The 21,986-nt window shown below is 36.8% G+C and overlaps 1 protein-coding gene across 1 annotated transcript in view; it reads left to right on the top strand.

The window, feature by feature from the left end:
* The first annotated feature begins 2,178 nt into the window (after positions 1-2,178).
* The window catches only part of CNGB3 (cyclic nucleotide gated channel subunit beta 3), a 58,839-nt gene continuing 39,031 nt past the window's right edge, over positions 2,179-21,986 (top strand). Inside the window, exons 1-3 of the mRNA XM_069854327.1 lie at positions 2,179-2,336; positions 5,178-5,253; positions 15,506-15,617. Of these exons, the coding sequence (XP_069710428.1) occupies positions 2,229-2,336; positions 5,178-5,253; positions 15,506-15,617 (296 nt within the window). The 5' untranslated portion in view covers positions 2,179-2,228. The remainder of the gene's footprint in view (positions 2,337-5,177; positions 5,254-15,505; positions 15,618-21,986) is intronic.

Raw genomic sequence — 21,986 nt, 5'->3', positions numbered from 1 at the left:
TGCTTTTAGCATGTTCTGAGCCTGATAAAAATAACTAAATAGGCATAGTACATAGAAGAGAAATGAGACACTGAAATAGATTAATCATGTTGCCAGGTTCAGAAGGTACACTTGTACCTCTATCACTATGAAAATATTAAGGGTTTTCTGGTCTGCTTATTATTTACAACATCACATTATATGGAAGAGGTTACAAACATTCATTTAATTAGTCACAGAATAAACCAATATAACATTCATTAACTGCAGATGTCAATAGTTATTAACAGGTTCCCAAAGGCAGTTTCCTTTTAATGTCTGCTACATTCTTTTTGCATGCCTTTTAACTATAGATTAAAAGCAGTATAAACACTACAATTGCTATAATTTAAAACAAATAAACAAACAAACAAACAAAAATGCACTGTTGCTTGGCATTTTTTAAAAGAAAAATGTGCATAAATTTACAGAAATTATTGAAATACATATTTTCCTTTAATAAATGCTATGCGTTTTCATTGTGTTGTGCTTTATGCACAACTTTACACTTTTTAATAAATGAGGAATTTAATTACTTATTCTAATAATTTTAATAATGAATAATTTCCTTTTTATACTGAGAATCAGTTGCTTTCAAAAAGGCTTAGTCTGCAGGTATAGTTTGTATTTGCCAATTGATTGAAGTTTCCCTTGTTAGCCAATTAAATCTGCTAAAAATTCATGCAGTAATAGAACTATCTTCCTAGGATTTCTTCCACTATTATTCTGTTGTGAGCTAATGTAAAAAGAATATAGAGGCACAGTTTCACATCCAAAAGAAAAGTAGCCCCCTGTTGTTCTGACCTGCATAAACAAGTGAAAATACATTAGATATTAGTTTATAATTTAGTCATTCATACACTCAGCTTAAACACAGACTGTAACATTACCAAGAACTGCATTGCTTTTGAAGTAAACCAGAACACACATCTCAGTAAAAAGGGAGGCTCCAAGGTATTGCTGCATCTAACAACTGTGAAATCGTGCATATGAGGGTGTTCCCAGTTACAAGACAAAGTCCAGCCAACTATTGCGAGGTTTGCCTCATAGGTGTTGATGTAGGAAAACAGCTTACAAACTAACTCATGGCTCATTCTTATAGTTACTACTGTGGTAGAATAAGAATTAGAAATCATCCATGCCAGACAATAGAAGCCTCAAGGAGGACATAAACGGGACATTGCTAAATATCTAATTATGGAAATGACACAAAGGAGTTGATTTCTGTATTTCTTGATGCCTAGCATAATTAAATTATAAGCTGTTAGTTCAAATTCAGAACTTAAGGTGAAGGCATACGCTAGCAATAAATAAAGTGGTATTAAGGACAAGAAGAGACACTGAAGTTTAAAAATCCTTGTTAACAGGGGTTGAATCAACACAGCACTAAAGGTATTTGAAACTGAGTTTTACCTCTAATCTAAACCATCCTTGATTTTATAGAGATTTATTTAGAATGACTCAAAACTTAAAGAATCTCAAAATTACATCCTAGTTATAAGCTCACTAAAAAATTTATATTATACTCATTTTTAGGACATTAATTTGAAACTTAACCACATTAAAGTATATCTATTGTCTGTAAATACATTGGAAAATGACAGCTGAAATTATTTCTGTGTTTTAAAATAAGAAGGGTAGAGTAAAACCAGATATGGACTTACTAAAACAAACCCTGACATAAGACCTTTAGTGTTATTCACTCAAAAACTAATTAAAAAAAATTTTAAAAGTTCCCAACTGCAAAGAAATTAAACCTCTCGAGATCTCATGTAATCTACTGAGTGGCTGGTGGTTATTGGTCACTTAATCTTTTTCATTTCCTGGTTAAACTACAGGTGTCTTTAGGCCTTAAAACTTCATTTCTAAGTAAATGCTTAATATCCAGTAAGTAGAAGATTAAACACTCATTTGTTCTGATACAAAAGTGTTCACTATGCTCTGAATTTGTGCATGAAAATTTGAGTCTGTAGATAGTGCAGCCACTGAAACTAAAAGTAACTTAGTCTACAACATAAAACAAAAGTAGAAATGGTGAGAAAAATCTGTCACTGAAACAGACTGTGCAAGGGCTTGATTTAAGGCACTAATCAGGCCTAAACCTGATTAAGTATCTCATTGGCTTGATTACTGATGGCAAGAAAACATGTGTTATATACCTGTTCATGGTAAAAGAGTTATAGAGACTTCAGGACAGCTGACTAGGCAAGATGTTTAAAAGAATAAAAGCGGTGTTTTCTAGAGCAAAGTTATCACCTGAGGAAGTAGTCTGCAAGAATGAAGCTGCCCCTCTGCCACCCAAGGAATCTGCAGTCCAGGTATAGTTTTTTATTCTTTAATATAGACTCAGTAATATTACATTTTCTACAAAAAAATATTTATATAATTAAATACCATAGGTTAGATTTTCAAACATACTTGCTGTGCACGGTATCAGTTTTATTTAGCAAAATCGAATCAATGTCTTTACTCCCATCCTCCTTCCTGCCTTTTCTTTATGTATAAAATACATTTTTCCTCCTTTTGCAACTTTCTTTCCAGATAGGGATAATTTGAAACAGTACAAGCTTATAAAAAGTCTAAATCAACATTGTAAATGGAGAATTAGAAATACTGGTATGGCTGTTTTTGATGTTCTGATGTATTCCTCTTCATCTTGTTCCCTGCTGGCAGAAAGCATCAGTATAACTTCTCTGAATATTGCAGTGGTATACAGGTATATACTAGCCTGCTTCCCAATAACTGTTGGAAAGGTGAAGTAATTTAGCAGGTTTTTTAAAAAGTTTCTTCTTTGCCTTGGGTTTACTAATATAACTCCTGTTTGAAAAATACAGTAAATCATATTAGTCTAAAGTCTATATTTTTTATTTAGAATCATTTTACTGCAAAATTCAACTCCTTTTCATTTTAATAAATGAACTGTATTAAAAATATTTTAATATATTAAAATGAGAGGATAATAGGTGGGCAATGAAGCTGGTGAAGGGTATAGAACAGAAGTCTTACAAGGAGTAGCTGAGGGAAGTGAGGCTGTTCAATGTTAAGAAAAGGGACTGAGAGGAGACATTATTGGTCTCTACTATTACTTGCAAGGAGTCTGCAGAGAAGTGAGTGCTAGTCTCTTCTCCCAAGCAACAAGCAACTGCACAAGAGGAAACAGCCTCAAGGTGCTCCAGGGAAGGTTTAAGTTGGATATTAGGAAAGAATTCTTCACCAAAAGGGTTGTCAAGCATTGGAAGAGACTGCCCAGGGAAGTGGTGGAAACCCCACACCTGGAGGTATTTAAAAGACATGTAACAGTGCTATGTTAATGGTTGGACTCAATGACCTTAAAGGTATTTTCCAACCTAAATGACTCTATGATTCTATACTCTTTCACTTGATACCTTTGATTTCTTTTTTTCTTTTTCTGGTAATGCTCTAGAGAGTGTTTTGTTTTTTCTCCAGCTTGGCATAATCAAAACATGGCAAAATGGCAACAGTTCAGGGTTTCATCAAAAAATTAGGAAACCGAAATGAGTTCTTAGTATCATCCTGAGCTATTAATCTGAACTCGTGCTTGATGAAAGAACTGGAACTCCTCCATTATGAAGTTTATTTTAGCTAAGCATAATCTTTTAATGTGTTCACAACAGCTAAGCATATACAAGAGCTGACTTAACTTCTAGGAGCCTTGATTTATATGTACAAGTGTTCCACGAATTTCACAGTCTTAAGTAAACCTAACAGAAACATAAATGTTTGAAAGATTGAATCATCAATAAAACATCATCTTGAAAGAAGAATAATCCTGAATCTCACCAGCTGACTTATGTGTAGCCTGACACCTCACTAAGCTAACTTCTGTAGGAAAAAATATGTATTTAGATTTCTCTGGAGACATGGATTAGTCTTTTCACCAGAATAATTCCATACATCAGCACAGCACTCAGATCATATCACCATCAGCCTCCTCTATTAGAGATATTGTTAAGATGGAGGCAGATGAATGGGTCAATATATTGAGACATTTTCTGCCTGCCAGGAGATACCATCTCAAGAGAAAATAAGAAACGTACCTAGTTTCTGGTAACTGTAGAGCACTAGTCTCACATTAATGCTCTTACGCTGTTGGGAGGACCCCTGAAACAAAGAATACAACCTTTACAACAAAACACCATGCAAGTACTGCTAGATTGATTGGGCTTTTAATTTACATTTTATATATATGTGTATATAATATAATTTAATTTTATACATATGTGTTTATATTAGAAATTCAGTGTCAGATTCTCTGAATAAGAGCAAACAGGAAAAAGCAAATACTTTAATAGAAAAAGACAAACCCCAAATTAATCTAAGAAACTCAAAGAAAGGTCAGTAGGTTTGGAGAGGGAGAGGAAAAAAAGTGCATGAAGACCTGAAGTCTCCTAAAGTCAAATAATTTTCCATATACTTGCAGTATCTAATATCTTTCTCTGTTAATCAGCATGATAAACACCAAGAAAATTAATTCTATCTGGGCTAAATAACGGTCATGAGCTTGATTAGCACTATGCTGTTACACAGTACTGTGAACACCTAAGATTCCCCATGCACTTCTCACTCTCCCCTCCACGGGTCACTTACGGCTGTCAAAGCCAAGAAGAGTCAAGGTACAGGTATATGAGGTCTTGGTTCATGGATCTAAGGCAGCATGCATGAGAATAAGTTAATTTTTTGCAGTGAAAGCTGATACTGTCTTTTTATTTTGTGAAGATGGACAGCTGTCAGTGGGGTAAGGTAGTTCAAAACATACCAGGTCTATTAGCCCAGGAGAAGAGTTAGGCAGAATGACTAATTCAGAGGCAGACCGGCTTTTGAGTGGCAGTGGTGAGCAAGTCAACCTTGACAACATGAAGGAAGCTCTGGGAACATGCAGCCACAGAGCTCCAGGCTAAGTAAACTGGGATTGCACAGCAGATATGAAGACATCGCTTTTGGATTTCAGCATCCAAGCCCTTTTGTGAACATATACAGGAAGTGCTGTCCAAGAACACAAACACAACACCCAGAAGTAAAGCTCAGTGTGTGTCAGCTTGGTCAGTCAAATTCCCAGGAGGATGTTGCAGCCACCAAAAAATCTTTATCATTCTAAACAACAAGCTTCAACAGTTTCTAATTCTGTTGATATTTTTAAGGGTGAAAATAAAAAAACAGATGAACCACAGAAAGAAGAGGCTAATAAGAAAGCAGAACCTGCACCAAAGCAAGAAGGTTAGTAATAAGCTATTCATGAATATTCAAAGATTATCAGAAAAAATATATGTACACTATATAGGGCTGTGAAAAAAATATTGTTCTTCTTCCAAATACTCTGACAGGTGCTGGTCTTGATTTTTATTTTGGAAGAAATTAAGAACTTTGAAATCCCATTGACCCCAAACCAATGATTTGATACAGAAATATGAGCACTATCCAACAATAATAAATGCAACAAGCTTTCAAGCACACAGTCACTTCATGAGCTCATCCACTTTAATCAGCTAATCCAATAAAATCTATTTTGTCTTTTTCATTGACTTCTTAGAAACCTTACTTTAAAATAAAAGCATTTATTAGCTTAAGAAAGAAAAATGCATATTTATAATGTTTCTTTTGTGTGTACTTCTCATATATATGTAAGAAACTACAAAGACATGACAGATTTCATCTGACATTCAAATCTTTTGTCGAACAGTCATTCAAAATTTATGAAAAAAAAAAAGCCCAATTTTTTAAAAAGCAATGCTCTTAAAAATTATTTGCCATCACTGTTCAGAAGATATCCAGAACTAGAACAGAGGACCATATTGCTCAGGGCAGTAATACAAGGTAATTACTTGCCTAAGCGGCTTGTTGCTGAAAACAGTAGCAGCTGGCCATGGCTATTCTCCCCCCGCATCCTCCACCTCCCAACAGCCAAGTCTGCTTTGCTTATATCAGAGCCAGAATGAGCACTGCAGCAGCTATCAAAATAAAGGTTTAAGATAGGTGAAGCAACAGCTATTCCTGGGCGATGACCCCTCTTCCCTCCCTCATAGAATTTCCTAGTCCCTTCCTCACAGTCCCTTCCTTGTCCATTCTTCAGTACTGGAGAAAAACACTAAGTCCAGTTTCCCTGTCACCTCATGTTTTTCCTTTGGGAGAACAATTCAGGTTCATTTCACTGGATCAGGAAAGCAAAAGCTGAAGAACCTCCAGCATTCTATGGTAAAGATTGTTTAAGGAGAGAGGAGCAACAGGGAAAAGACTGCAAGATGCAGTATGACTTGCATTATGCAAGATGCATAATCCTTATTCATGCTTCATGTAATCATAACAAGTACCACAATTTCTTTCCTTATATAATGAAACTTTAAACATTTAATGCAATTATTTCATTATGTAATGGCTGTAGCACTAAATGAAGGGAAAACAAAATCTGACATGAATTTACTGTAGCAATAGGGCAACAATGGAAAAAATCAAATCTGATCTTTCATGGGGTTTTCACAACTTTATACACAAATGCTACACCATAACACAATGAAACTCATTACAGAATTCTTTTGTTTCCATCCCAAATTTGATCTAATTTTAAAAATTTTATTTAAATTTTTAATTCATTAACCTATATTTGGGTATACTAAACTACTTTTCTTGAAGCAATCACATCATTAATTACTTTAGGAAAATATAATAACATATTTAGGTTCTATGGGTTTTTTTGCTGGGGAGGTTAGATCCATAGGTTTCTGGGCAGTGTTTCCAGTCTCATTTGCAAACAGTAACAAGACAGTTTGTCCTTTTGCAATTGTGTATTAACGAGTTAGACACACAACAGCTATGCAAGCCAGAGAACTTGGACAGGTATCACACCTCAGGAGAAGCTTATGAATTCCAGCACCCTGTACATACATCCTTAACATCCAAGCTGTATAAGGAATTCCATTATCTTTGGACAGAAAAATGATGCTAGCCTCAAGCAGTTCACAGGAGGGTGTACATAGACTCCTGCAGAACTTGGTGAACTTTGTATCAAACCTAAAATCATGTGGAGAGCTACTAGAAGAAGGAAAGAAGTATATCTATGGGTAAGCAAAGGACAACAGACTAGAGAAAGCACTTTACAATGTATATAAAATTCAGAGAGAATTAAAAGCACAGTGAGGGCTCAACTGACACTAGTTAAGGGACATCAGTTAAATGGAGAAGTTAAAACCAGTTAAAGAAAAGGTTTTCCAAGATCTCTCATTAGTTTCTCTGGTGTAACCAGGATAAAATAGGCCAGTAAAGCTTCTAATCATAGTCCCCTTATGCAGCTCCAGTCCTGAAATACAAACTGGCAGACTAGGCAGAGCTTATCTTCACCTCCTTCTTCCCACACGGCCAAAATCAGCCAGCACCTTTGCCCTTTCTCCTAGCACTTCAAAAAGGAGCAAAATGATCCCAGCACAGATGAGAACTCAGCAGGAGACCCATTTGGAGCCTCTTTGGTTAAAACTTGTACACGTACATCACTCAGCAACACCTAGTACTTTTGGGGGCTTTGTTGGCTACTCATTGCCTCACCTCCACCTCCTCAATTGCCCTCTCTCTTACCAGCTTAGTTTGTGATTAATTCTTTGCATAATTAGTTCACTCTGTAATTAATTCTCTGTGCTTAGTCAGTGTGTTCTGCAATGCATGGATTTTTTAATTTATTCATAGACTTTCTTAAGTACTTAACAAAGTGTGATTCTTTCCAACTCATCCCTTCTCTTTCCCTTTCCCTAAACACCCTCAGCACCACAGTAAAGTACTGCTTTTCTGAAATCTGTCCTCATCTCCTTCTCACTTTTGTCTCACTGAAAACTGGCCTTTTCACAGTATTCTGGTTTTCATACCTCCACTAAGTCAACAAGCATCTCAAAGATTTTTTTCCAGATTCTCAGACATATTTACACAGCTTTTTCTAAACCCTATATTGACAATGTTTTGTTCTTGGTAGGACCTGTGTGAGAAAGTTAGACTAAAACTATCATAGGTATTTCTATACACGCTACAATTGCACCTATGGATCATAAAGTAGACAGAATATCCCATCAGTTCTATTATCATGTTATTTTTCAATGATATTTAGTAACCTCAGGGCATAGGTGCTTCAGAAAATATACAGAGGTTATATACCTGCCTGAATATTAAATACTAGCTCCATTCCCTAGTGCATGAGATTTTTGAGCTTTTGACAGGGTCAGAAATTCTGTATTCTAAGTGAGAAGTCAAGACTAAGTAAAATAAATAAATAAATCAGCATCCCTGAACATGTAGCACCTCAAAGGAAGGACAGCCCAAAAGGAACTTCAGTCCAATTCAGACTGTTTCCCAGTGAGTACACTTCTGTTTAATTAATCAAGGAACATTTGCTTTTCCATGAAATGGTTGACTGAAAAAAGAAAAGCAGCAAAGCTACTACCTTTCATATATTAGCCTAGCTGTTTTACCTCCACTCTTTCACAATAAAGGAGTTCAAACCTATATTTTTCTCATTTCAATAGAGTTCACTAACTAGCCATAAAGTCTAGACTAGAGAGATATGGGGGTAAATTTTGTGGCCTTTCCATCACGCAGAAAAGAATTCAAAAACCTGAGAAGTCTGAGAAGATGGAGTGCAACACGGAGCCTAACCTAGTAGTTAATTGGAAAACTAACCTTGTAGGAGGAATTAAGAACTTTGATTTCAGTATGTATTTATATTACACCATCATTGAATCTTCTAAAAAAGAAAGAAATAATTCTCACAATAGGTATTTGACCCTATTGCAAATAAACAAGGCCTAGAGCCAAGGTTTTCTCTTCTCGGACAAAAGTTTTTATCACTAGCTGCTTTATAAAAGATGGTCACTCTCTCTTCCTGCAGATATAAATGAAACAGGAATATTTATTGAGGGTACTAATATATTGTTGTGGTGAAACTCCAGCTAATTTCTGCTAATTAGGCATCAACTGACTATGTGTAGACTACAACTAAGTTACAAAGCCCTGAGAAGGGAGATTTGAATTAAATGCAAAACGTTGCAGCTAAATCCTGCCTTTGGCCTGTTATGAATCTGGCTCTTTAGCTGTTTTACAAAACCTGTTTCCTATCACCTCACACAAAACCTGTTTCCTATCACCTCACACAAAACCTGTTTCCTATCACCTATCACAGCCAGCAGTGTGCCCAGGTGGCCAAGAAGGCCAATGGCATCTTGGCTTGTATCAGAAATGGTGTGACCAGCAGGTCCAGGGAGGTTATTCTCCCTCTGTACTCGGCACTGGTGAGACCGCTCCTCGAATACTGTGTTCAGTTCTGGGCCCCTCACCACAAGAAGGATGTTGAGGCTCTGGAGCGAGTCCAGAGAAGAGCAACAAAGCTGGTGAAGGGGCTGGAGAACAGGCCTCATGAGGAGCGGCTGAGAGAGCTGGGGTTGTTTAGCCTGGAGAAGAGGAGGCTGAGGGGAGACATCATTGCTCTCTACAACTACCTGAAAGGAGGTTGTAGAGAGGAGGGAGCTGGCCTCTTCTCCCAAGTGACAGGGGACAGGACAAGAGGGAATGGCCTCAAGCTCCACCAGGGGAGGTTTAGGCTGGACATTAGGAAAAAATTCTTCACAGAAAGGGTCATTGGGCCCTGGAACGGCTGCCCAGGGAGGTGGTTGAGTCACCTTCCCTGGAGGTGTTTAAGGCACGGGTGGACGAGGTGCTAAGGGGCATGGTTTGATAGGAATGGTTGGACTCGATGATCCGGTGGGTCTCTTCCAACCTGGTTATTCTGTGATTCTATGAAAATCCAGGGTTAAAATAGTGGTTTGTCTTTCAAAAAAAATACAAATCAAGTATAGCATTTTGATATAATATACTGCAGGTCAATGAACAAAACCTGTCAATACAAAGAGACTTTTAAATAATAATCTTATTCCTTTCTTCTTATCCTTTATAATTTTCAGTGACACTCAGTCAACAGGTAGCTATTATTCCCATAAAATGTATTTTTTAACGATTGACAAGAACTTGAACAGTTTAATCAGCTTGCTTCCCCTCCTTCTGATGTGAAATCATTAATTCTTTTCAGATCTTCATTTTTCAAATGAGTGACAGGGCTAAATGCAGGTTCTTCATACAAACTTTCTTTCTTTACATGGAAAATAAACTTTTATAATAATTTTGTTAGCCACTGAAAATGAGGGTTGAGTTAAAATGGGCGTACTTACTGACTGGTTTACTTCAGCCTCATTGATCTGAACTGTTTTCCCCTGCATAGAGCATTTATTCAAAAATTTTTATTTGGAAAGTGACAAGAGTGTATATTTTGTAATATCAGAGCTGGAGCCTGATCAAAAGTGCATTATGGAAACTTCAACAAGGGATCTGAGCAGCCTCAGGATAAGTTAGATATACTCCTCCAGCCTGCAAAGATCTTCTGGCTACTCTAAACTAATCTTCCATTACTGTTCAAATGGTGTTTGTTTGTTTTGGTTCGTTTTTTTTTACTGGAAGTATGAAAATACGGGATAAGAAGAAACAGTGAAGGTTTAACAATACTAACCTTCATTTAGGGGCATTGTTAGCCTGACTAAGATAACACAGGTAAAATACTGCTGTCCCAACAACTGGCTTTTTTTTAACTACTTTTTTGCCTGCCCCAAGTCTCTCCTGGAAGAGGTCTGTGGAAAGTGAGAAAAATCCAAAAGACTAAGATAGAGAAACAAATCACCTTTATAACCTACATCTTATTCCTTGCTATCTTAGGCAGATCACTAGTATGATGAGGTTTCAGTAGGTCTCTTGATTTAGCCAGCTACCTTTTTGAGGGATTCCATCAAACAGTGTTTTGCCCACAGTTATACTTCCACAACTGTTTTCCCCTTCCATTGCAAAACAGAACCAGAAACACCTATCCCAACTCAATATTACATTATATTATTCCTATGGGGGGGGCAAATGATCTAGAACTCCTGGATACCAGTAGGCTGCGTTCCCCAATGCCCACTACTAAGATGTTGGCAGCTTTATCTAGTAAGATTCCAATATATAGGGAATGGAAATCATTTAGAAAAACTCAAAATATCTTATTTTTGTCGAGTAAGCATAGATCTATCTGTCTTGAAAATTATTTTAGATGTTGATTCCTTGTCACAATTCTGCCTCCTTTTTCTAGTCGTTATTTATTTATCATGACTAAAGTTATATAAAGCCATTAGAAAATTTCTTTGTTGTTCTGTAAGATTTGCCATCTATCTGACGGATCATTATTTACTCTAGAAACACCTGTTGGGCTGTAAATGTTCCCTAATATGACTACCACATTGTTCTTATAGGAATTCCTTTGAGACAGGTGTCATAACTCAGAGGGATATGAGCTGGGTTTAAGCAGTGAAGAGTAACCAGTTTTTTTTAAGTGTGACTATACAATTGTGTGACCCACGATTTCACACAGAAATGACTAAAAATTGACACACAGCTGGTAGTGATGCTAGGCCATGAAGTCTCTGGTGACTGGAAAATGAGAAACATTACACACATTTATAAAAAGTGTAGAAGGGGGGACCCTGAGAACTATCATCCTGTCAGCCTTGCCTCTGTGCCTAGGAACATCATGGCATAGAACCCCTTAGAAGCCAAGCTAAGACACACAGAGGTCAGGAATATGTTTCAAGACAACCAGCATGGCTTCACCATATAGTGGTCTTCTGTGATGGAGTGACTCTATACACGGACGAAGGAAGGCCTATGGATGTCATCTATCTGGACTTCTGTAAGGCCTTTGACATGGTCACACACAGTATCCTTCTCTCTAAATTGAAGAGATATGAATTTGATGGGTGGACTATTCAGTGGAAGCAGAGTCAGAGGGTAGTGGTCAACAGCTTAACGTCCCTATGGAGATTGGTGACAAATGATGTCCCTCAGGGACCAGAACTCTTTGAAATCTTCATCAATGACAGCCAGCAGGATCAAGTGCAAGTCTGTAGATGACACCAAGCTGAGTAGTGTGGCTGACATGGCTGAGGGATGCTATCCAGAGGGACCTGGACAAGCTTCACACATGTGAAGCCTATGAAGTTCAACAAGGCCAAATGGAAGGTCCTGCACCTTGGGTCAGGAAAAACACTGATATCCATGCAGCACAGGGCATGAAGGGATTGAGAGCAGACCTGCCAAGAAGGTGAGGGTGGTGAAACCCTGGAACACATTTTCCAAAGAGGTGGTAGATGCCCCATCCCTAGAAACATTCCAGGTCAGTTTGAATGGGACTTTGAGCAACCTGATCTATATGAAAACATCCCTGTTCACTGCAGGAGGTTGGACTGTATGACTTTTAAGGGTCTCTTCTAATCCAAACTAGTCTATGATTCTATAATTCGAGGATATACTACTAATAACGCAAATAAGTCTTGTGCTGGTACTGGAGATTCATGAAATCTAAAAACTTACAGAAGTTTGGAATATACATGGGACTATAATGTTTTCCACCAGCCTGAATCTAATCAGCATTTAATGATTGGTGTGGGTTTACAGAGAGACTGAATACCTTGAGAATATCTGTCAGGCTAAGAAGCCATTATCATTCTACAATAATATAATCAGGTACAAGCATGATATATTTTTACTTTGTGGTCTTCCCTTCCCACATGTTGCCATTCAGAGACTGAGGTATTCAGGAGCTTCTTGCTCTAAATAGTATGTCTAAATTGGCATTTTATTGCAGAATAAGAATACCCTTCTGAAAAAAATCTCCTGATTGCACCCCGCTGTGCTCTGTTTTTTCACCAAAAAGACTCTAGGAATGCGTGGCTGGGTCCTTTAGAATAAAACTGAACCAGAAGCACTCCATAAGTTGACCTACTTTAATGGAGCTGATGATGATCATTTATTTCAGATGCTCAAAATAGATCTCGTTTGGAATACAGATGCCTCAAAGAAATATAGCTTGGATGCCAGGCATCCAGCACCATTTCACGGTTCTGATTGTTCCTATCATGTTGCATTCTCCACTAGTATAGATGTAACTAGGGGCAACTACTATAACAAAGAAATTACCAAAGTGAGATAAAAACAGAAATTTTGAGATTAGCCTTGCTGTCACTCTTGAGTACATTGCTTTTTAGCTGGAGGAGTCAGGGCAGGGAAAACTGGGAAACTACAAAATATAACTCAGAAGAGAGCAGAAATCACAGCAAGTGCTGAAGTTTTTGGTTACTGCATCTTCTTTTCTACATCATGTCAAGCTGGCCACAAAACCACAGGAGTATTTCATGCCAAGGAAAGCATATGGTCAGCATCATCATTTGTAGAGATCCCCCGACGAAAGGGTTAAAGAGAATTTTAACAGGTTAAGGTTCAGTAGCAAGACCCACAATGTAGTCAGTTATACATAGGTTCAAACCCCCTTTAATTTCTGTAGCTGCGTCTCCTCTGCAATTTTCCTACAGAGGATGTCTATGAAATTCCTTGGGGAAATAACTTTTATTCCATGATGAGAATGTATTCACTGTGCTAGAAGCCTGAACCCATTTTAAAATCCCTCCTTCCTAAAAGAAGTGTCTTTGACTGGAACTCCCAGAATAGCAGTATGAAGTCCTGTAATCAAATGGTAAGAAACCATTTCCTGAAACTTCCTGGGGACAGGAACAGCAACAGTCCTCTTTGGAGTCCTCACTTCCCTGAATGAGTGCTGTTCTGCACTTGAAAATTCCCTGGCAGATCCTTTAGGTAAGATGAAACATCCCCTACTGTTATATTTTAGCCGACTTTTTCTCAGGATAGTACTGCAGTACTAACTGTTGCAGAAAGAAAACAATAAGATGCATTTCCATTAAGTGGGCAAGATGCTGTTATTAATCTAAGCCATAAATCCCATTGAATGTCAGAGTTTTAAATGGAATTCCTCTCAAAAATCTTCCCAGCTTACAGGTGTTAAGTAATAAGAATCTTGAAGACTGTCTCTTCAATCTCAATAATGCTACATTTCTGCAAGGGACTATTTGAAAAATAACCCCTAAACTTGCACAGTCAAAACCCAATTGGCCAGCACATTGGGGAACATGGATTTCTTTGCCTTCTCTTGATTTTGCTCCCGAGTTTGGCTTGAGTGTTTCCGGTATCCACAGACACCTCTGTCTAGGTCTTGTCTTTGATCCTGCTTAAGAAATTAATATCTTGCAAGAGTAGCAGGGCTCACATACCATTCTTGCTTCTTAACCTAAATACTAAGAAAAAAATACTAGAAATTCCTCACTGGTCATGTAACCAATTGCCTATCTGGTAAAAGTCTGAAACTCAGCTCAAGAAACCTTGTGTCCGTTCTATCCCAAATCTGAATAAATGGTAGTAGAAAGGTATTTTGGTTTATCAGTGATGTAAACAAACTGACCTGCTGTCCTTCACTAAGTTTTGCTTCAAGGCCATTTCACAAAAACACGTTCCAGCTGAGCAGCTTAACAGTTTACTGTCGTAACACCTTTTACCCTTCTGAAATGAATAACAACTCTCTAAATATGGAGATTAACTATCAGAAAATTAATCTTAAACTATCCCTCCAAAATACTCAAGGTCTGCGTTTCTTTGTGCTGTCTTGAATTTAAAATACAGCATAAACAAGAGGCTTCTGATTTATTTGCTATGATGCTTTGATGCCAAGATTTTTCCTCTATAATCATATTACTTAAAGTATTTATGAAGGCAGAGTTTGTTCATCCTTTATGCAAAGTGTCAGACTGATGAGACTTTCAAATTATTTTTCAGCATGAAAATGTAAAATATAGATACAAGGCTAATAGTCAAAAGCACATAAGGCCACTTAAATGACAAGAGACTATACCATTTGCACAGGTTATTTCAAACTCCACAAACTTCCCACTTAAACTCTTTAAAAAGTTACTTATAACAAAACTGAAGTAAGAGACTAGTCAAAGTTCTATATACTCACATACTCACTACACACTTCTTAATTATATATTTCAATCATAATTTACTTAGCTACAAACAGGGCTGTCATGGCAGCTGAAGTAACAAGAGGTTTTATGCAATTCAAAAACTGGAGTATAAATGGTGTCATTTGTGTTTGCTATACGTAACCAAATAAGCTACTCTTCATATTTCTTCCTGTGTTTCATAAGGCACTTCTAGACAAATCTATTCATCCTCTACATATTTTTTTAAATAAGTACACACTAAAATTCTATCATACCTCACAAATTCTTGTCATTTATAAATATAGAAAAGCTCTGTATTGACCATTGTTGAGCTGGTTACAGATGCATCTATTATAAAAACCACAAATAAGTTACAAATTTTAAAAGCTACACTCATCATAAATAGGTTCTGTACAGCTGGCATTGCAGTAGTTTTATGCAGGAAATTATTCAAAAGTCAGGTCCAGAATCAGTGTTGTGCAGTGCTTGCCTACTGAAGAAATAATGGCAACCAAGAAGTGATTCCTCCAAAAGTAAAATATTATCATAATTCTTTAAAAACATTTTTCTAGATAAAGTATCAGCAAAAGAACACGAGCCTTCCAAACCTGAAAAATCATCTGAACCACCTGAGACAACTCAACAGGAACAGCATCAGCTTAATGACGGGAAAGAAGATGCTAAGTGAGTAAATTCAGTTTCAAAATTTGAATCTTTTTTCCTGACGTAATGACTTAACATTTCCATGTGCCATAATACAGTTCTTTAAAATTGTTTCCTATCCTCTCTAAGTATTTGAAGAGCTTTATTTCCATTCTAAGGCAACAATATATTTGAGTTATTCATTTTAGTATGTGTTTTCCATAGTTTGTTGTATATGCCATCCTAAACTGCAGGAGTAAGGAAAAGGACTTTCTCAACTACACTTACATACTGAATCTAACAATGCAAAGACTGCATTTACTCCTGAAAATTCTCATAGAAACTGTTTGTCCACAAGAAAAAAAACCCACAACTTTCCTGCTTAGCTCTTCCTCATTTTTAAAATACAGCAGTACGTGGTCATGGTATGTGGTAGAGAAACACAGCGCTGGTCTCAGCCACCTGAACACTGCATCTGACAGAGGGGACACGCAAGAACGGGCTGATGTGCCAAGGCACTGAATTATAGCCGAATGATTGAAATTTTAAATGTGTCTTTCCTAATAGCTTAGATAGGATTGCACACAAGTCGGCCCTGTCTGCCAATATATTGTTTCTCCTCTCCATCTTCAATGATAATGTAACAGAACAATAGGTAATTTCCAGGAATAGCTATTTGCTGAGCAATAATAATCTCTGGAAGGGAGGGCTATGACTACGCTGTCTCTTCACAGCAAGAAATGAGGGAACAGAACAGCACTCAGGATCTTATTTCCACTTAATAGAAGACAGCATAGTCTTATTAACAAAGAACTAGCACAAAACATCATTGCAGCTTTTATAGTACATTGAGATTGCTCTCTGTTGAGGAGGGTTCATGAAAATGCACGTGTGCATACAAAATCCTGCTCCTTTTTGACATGCAGTGTTAGCATTTCACATGAGATGCTGTGTAGCACTTAAGTCTATATGGCACATCACCAGGGAGCTACGAGGACCAGCCCCTGAACAGTGATGGGGAGCTGGTAATATGGTGGAGCAGGAAGGGGCCTCCCCAGCAGCCGAGGCCCAGATCATCAGGCAAGTCTGTGGTGAGAAGGCTGGTTTGAGGCCAAGCTGGGAAGGCGGTCAGCCAGTTGGTGCCTGGTGAGGGGAACTGGGGTCAGAGACAGCTCTGGGGCAGCTGGGCAGGGCTGGGCTGAAACCAGTGTGTGGGTATGGGTCAATATCCTAAGGCTAGGAACCAATGCAAAGCCTGTGGTAGCTGATGAAGAGGAGGACCAGATAAAGCCTGCGGAACAAGTAGTAGTGAAAGTCCAGCATCAGGAAATGAAACAAAGAAGTTGCAGCAAGTCCTAGACAAAACAGACTACGGAGAAATGGTAAACAAAGCATCTGAGAGCACAGATCAGAGAAAATGGAGGGACACAATGAGATTCTATGACCTCTTCTCTCCCCTGTGTTTTTTAAAAGCCTTTAAGCCTGGCTAAATTTGTATGAGTGTTTCATCTTCCCAGATTACCAAGGTGATTACAATGTACTATTTATACTAAGGCAGAACTCTGAATTCTGAACTCTGAAGGATCATGAACCCTACTCTGCAAAATGCTGTGTAAAATGATAATCTGTATTCACAGAGCAGCATAATCAAGAGTATATAAAAAAAATACAGTGGGTAACCAGGACTTCAAATGCTTTAAGGATTTCACCTCAAAATCTTATATATTCTGGGTTATGTTTAGAGAGGAACAAAAAAATTATGCCTGATACACCACCTTCAGAATCTAGGTATTATGGACAAAATAAGGTAACATTAAATGCAATAAATAAATTTTAATAAAATATACAACATATGTTTAATATTCCTACCCAATAAATTTATTCTTCTGATTCTGCTTTTGCAGATGTAGAAATCCAGCTTTCCACATTATCAAAAAAAGGGATCTCCGGTGTTGCAAACTCCCATATGAACACAGGTGGTTCAGGAAGGCTGAGTTTTGTGCTCGTAGTTTGCTTTTTTAATAGTCACATTCTACTACTTACTAGGCTATACCATTCCTTCTCAGGCACATAAAGGAGACATTTTCCTCTCTAATTTGGCTAATAGCAAAAAAGATAACAAAACAAACAAAGATTAATAGGTAATTTGCTATGTGGTGCATAGCCAGGTTAATAAAGAGAACTCCTGCTGGTAGCATATTCTTATTGAGTAATGCACTTCATTTAGCTCAATTACGTTGACCAAGAAAATTACCATGCTTATTAGTGCTTGCCATCCATTGGTTGCAACACATCAATTCACCAAACATGCATCTTAGGGAAATCATGTTCTACCATAAGAAATCTAAGCACCCTGGTGAAACAGATCCAGTATCAAACCTCTTCAGTGTCTCCAGAAATCCTTGATTTTGTAGGAACACTAGAGCCCAAAAAGATGACATTCATGGCACTAAACTTCAATCAACTTGAGACAAAGTAAAACATGGCTAATGCTGGGCACTTCTGAAAAACCCCAAGGTAAACATAGTTACAAGCATATTTTATAGAGACTAAATCCTTTCCTTAGTTGTTTCCAGCTACTCACTGCAGTACTAGAAACTATATTACCGATGGAACACATCCAGTACATTTTGTAAGTCTAACTAAAGAGACATTAATGTATTAAAAAAAATCAAACACTTTTCTTAGCATTTATATTTCTTCTGCTTAGGTCTTTCTTTCAGATCTTATTACATTCAGTGTTTACATTTGAATTTCTGCAGTAGCAAAATTGAGAACCTGAAAATTAAAAAGCTGATGTTGTGCTGCCTAGGCCATAATGGATTGAACTTGCTGAAATCATTGCTGAGATGTATTTTCTTATAGCCTTTAAATTCTAACCATTCTGTAGGATGCAGTTACCAATGCTATTTGATGCTGTTCACTCTGCACTACAATCAAGTAGGTATTTTGAAGTTAAAAAGGTAGCAAACTTGGAAGATTTTCCTTGAAGAATAAACAAAGCAAGAAAAAGGGCAAGAATGTCATTATACAAACTGAAATACTGCTTTTTTTTCTTTCCTTGCATTATTTTAAATTATTCATAATATTCTTATGTATTTATTTCTGAAGTTATAAATTGAAGAAATTTTTATTACTTAATATGCAAGAAAACAAGAGTGTATTTTGCCATACTTTGCCAGTGATTTATTTCTTTAATTAAAGGCATTTTGTGTAAATTCTCCATTAACCTACCATTTTTTAAAGGAAGAAGATACTTTTTTTGTGAAAGAAGAAACGATAACTTATTAAAAATTCTATGCTGTTATCTGTTGAGTCAATTGCAGGGAAAAATGTGAAGCAATGAGAACTGTGATGGGTACAGTAGTGTAATATGAAAAGTTTATATTTAAATTACATTTATACCAAGCATTTACAAGTACAGCAGGGTCTTTCTTGATACATTTAAGAAACATACAAATCTAAGACATAATCCTTATTATCATTTAGCAAAAAGAAAACTGATTATTACTTCATGACAAGTGTAATTATTCCTGCCTATAACTAATCTTCTCCAACACCTGTTATTAAAACACCATATCTCCAGTTATTGACTCATTTTTCAAATATTATCTATTTAAGATTAAAACATCCCATGTTGTGCAGCATAAAAGAGAAACAGAGGAAAAAGAGACACGTAGAGTTATGTGAATTGGATGAGCAGTCAAAGGAGTCGGGCAGCCCAGACTTATTAGGTGCCCTGGGTAAATGATACTTAGGAGATGTGTGTTGTCCACAAGGGACATGCCCACTTCATTGCTGAATTTGGAAAAGAATGTGGCCAGACCTTGCAGAAAGGGAAAAGATAGTCATTGATAGTAGTAACTGAAAGTCATCTCAAAGAAATAGGTTCTTTCCCTCTCTCATCAAGTTTCTTTGCGATACTAGGAAAGCTACATGCAACTACTTCCCGCACAAGTGTCTATATAGAAATTTAACACTGACAAAGGCAAAATTGCAATGAAGTTGGTTGCATCAAGCTAATTGTGTGTAATTAGCACAGGCAGCAGTAGCATACGGTGAAAGTCTGCCAGGGCTCCCAACAGTGGAGCAATTTTATTTGCCATGCAAGCTGAATCTATGCCAACATTTCTGTCTCTATTATTTTTACCCTTGCTGGTTGAATTAAAGCTTCCTGAAATGTATATCAGCTAAAAGAGTCTTATTCATGTGTTTACACCTCTGTGCACTGAAAATTATAAAATGAACAAACATTCTTAGTCATCATACAACTATTGACCTTTCCATAAATCTTTTTCCTTTGTAAAAAAACAGTAATAGAATAGAATAGTTCCCTGCAACTGAAGAATGGAAAGTTTGAAAAAAGATTTGTGTTGTACAGCACTGGATCATATTCTGAAAAGGATACTTTTTTTCTTAGCCATAATTTATTATATGCTTATGTAAATAAGTTACAAGTTTGCATTTAAATGTGTTTGAATGTGACAGATGTTATGGGTAAATGATAAGAAATATTTTTAAAAGTTCCTGATAAGGGGAAAATGTCCCAGATCACTTACAGATAAGAAAGCCATAATGACATGACAGCAGCAAGTGGAAATATGTGAGGCAAAACTGTCTTTCTCATTATCATATGGTTACTTCTTCAATAATTATACTCTTATTCTGAAGTGTTTAGTGTCATAAATGAAGCTGCCCTTCTTTTTTACCTCATAGTAAATATCCAGTGGTGTCAAACAACTTTATATCACCAGTGGCACTAAAGAAAAGTGGTTTTTCAAAGTTAATTGATACTTTCAACATTCCTCTTACTTTCTTTTGTATAGTTCTTACATGCAAAATTGTTAATTAAAATAATAACTTTGTCACATTTTCATCTGCTACATCTGTGAGAGTTCCATGTGTTTAGAACTGAGGCAGTCTTCTCCTTAGAGAGTACTGTAGAGAAGATTAGAGAATACACAGCCTGCCGTGATTCAATAACCAGGAGGACTGTCAAAGAAGATGCTGTTACAAACCCTTGAACTAAACAGGGGAATTGTCATGCAGTCTAGATGATTAGATTTCAGACTGCACTGCATCAAGAAGTTTGTTCTGAATTCAGTATCAGTAGATAAGTCTGAAAGACAGTGTGGCTTCCTTGAACATTGTTGCTTCTATATCCATTTTGCTGTATGAATACAACATCAGATCTGGGAAATTAACCATTTCTGCAATTTATTTCAAGAACACTTTCTTAGGGCCAAAATGACCATAATTTCTGTACAAAGACTCTGAACCAAGAGAAAGTCATGAATTCAAATGTGAAGTCTTATTTACACACTGTCCACACGAAGCTTATTTATACTCATGGCCTATGCTTGCTTCTATAGACAACAAAACCAACCCAAATATATCACTATATTTAAATTAATGAAATATGCAAGAAAATGGTTGGTAGGACAAAAGTAACCTCAGTTTAAATTCAAATTGCATTGTGAAGAATAACTCAATCCCAAAATAGAATGAAAATAAAAATGTATTTTATTCTTTTCTATGACAAAGAAAAGTTAATATACTGCCAGTATTTCAAAATGTGTAGCAAACAGAGAAGGACATAATATTCTGGCTCATCAAAGATGGGTCTCACTTTCTTTCTTAAAAGAAGAGATGATGAGGTAGAGAAAGATACTTGTTTCAAGATTAGTAATGAAATAATTAAGTGCTTTCTGAAGTTGCATGGGATCTAACATGCAAACAGTTTGTGTCAAGACAATATATTTATCTTAGAAATTCACTTTCTGAGTAGTTGAACTGCTGAGATTTTTGGTAGTAGTGGACCTGGCAGTATCTATACAAGTTAAGCCACTTATTTGCTTTCCAAACCTTTATACATTTCAAATTTATTTTCTGAAAAGCATTTCCTGTCATGTTACACCCATTCTCAGGAAGCACTGCCTACAGCAGTTTTCATTATCTTAATAATACAATCTTGAAATATGACACACTTGCTTCAATTGCTATTGAAGATCTCTAATCTGAGATAACTCAGATCAGAAGGCTGCTGAGGATCTCCATCTTTAAAGGCTTAGGAACATTCTCAGACCTTTAACTCAGCCTAATTTATGGTGTTTCTATTCATAGTTATTAAAATACTGCTCCTCAGCCCAAATACATCTTTTCCCTACATGGCTTTCCACAAAAATTTGAACTTATAGGCAATGATCCTATTGTCTATCTACTTTGCTGTCCATTTTAAAGCCAGATTCCCAGTAGCCCTGATGATTCCTAGAGTCTTTATACAGTTTCTTACATTAATTCACCTTTTGAATATAGCTGGTCACAATAACTCTCACCATTGGCTCATATACCAATACTAATTGTTCCTTCATTGGCTATCAGAAGCGTTGTAGGGTTATATTTGCACCAGTG

The sequence above is a fragment of the Phaenicophaeus curvirostris genome, chromosome 3, assembly GCF_032191515.1.
Source record: "Phaenicophaeus curvirostris isolate KB17595 chromosome 3, BPBGC_Pcur_1.0, whole genome shotgun sequence".
Taxonomy (NCBI): Eukaryota; Metazoa; Chordata; class Aves; order Cuculiformes; family Cuculidae; genus Phaenicophaeus; species Phaenicophaeus curvirostris.
The sequence above is the reverse complement of the archived record's forward strand: the minus strand, read 5'-3'. Positions and strand labels throughout refer to the sequence as shown.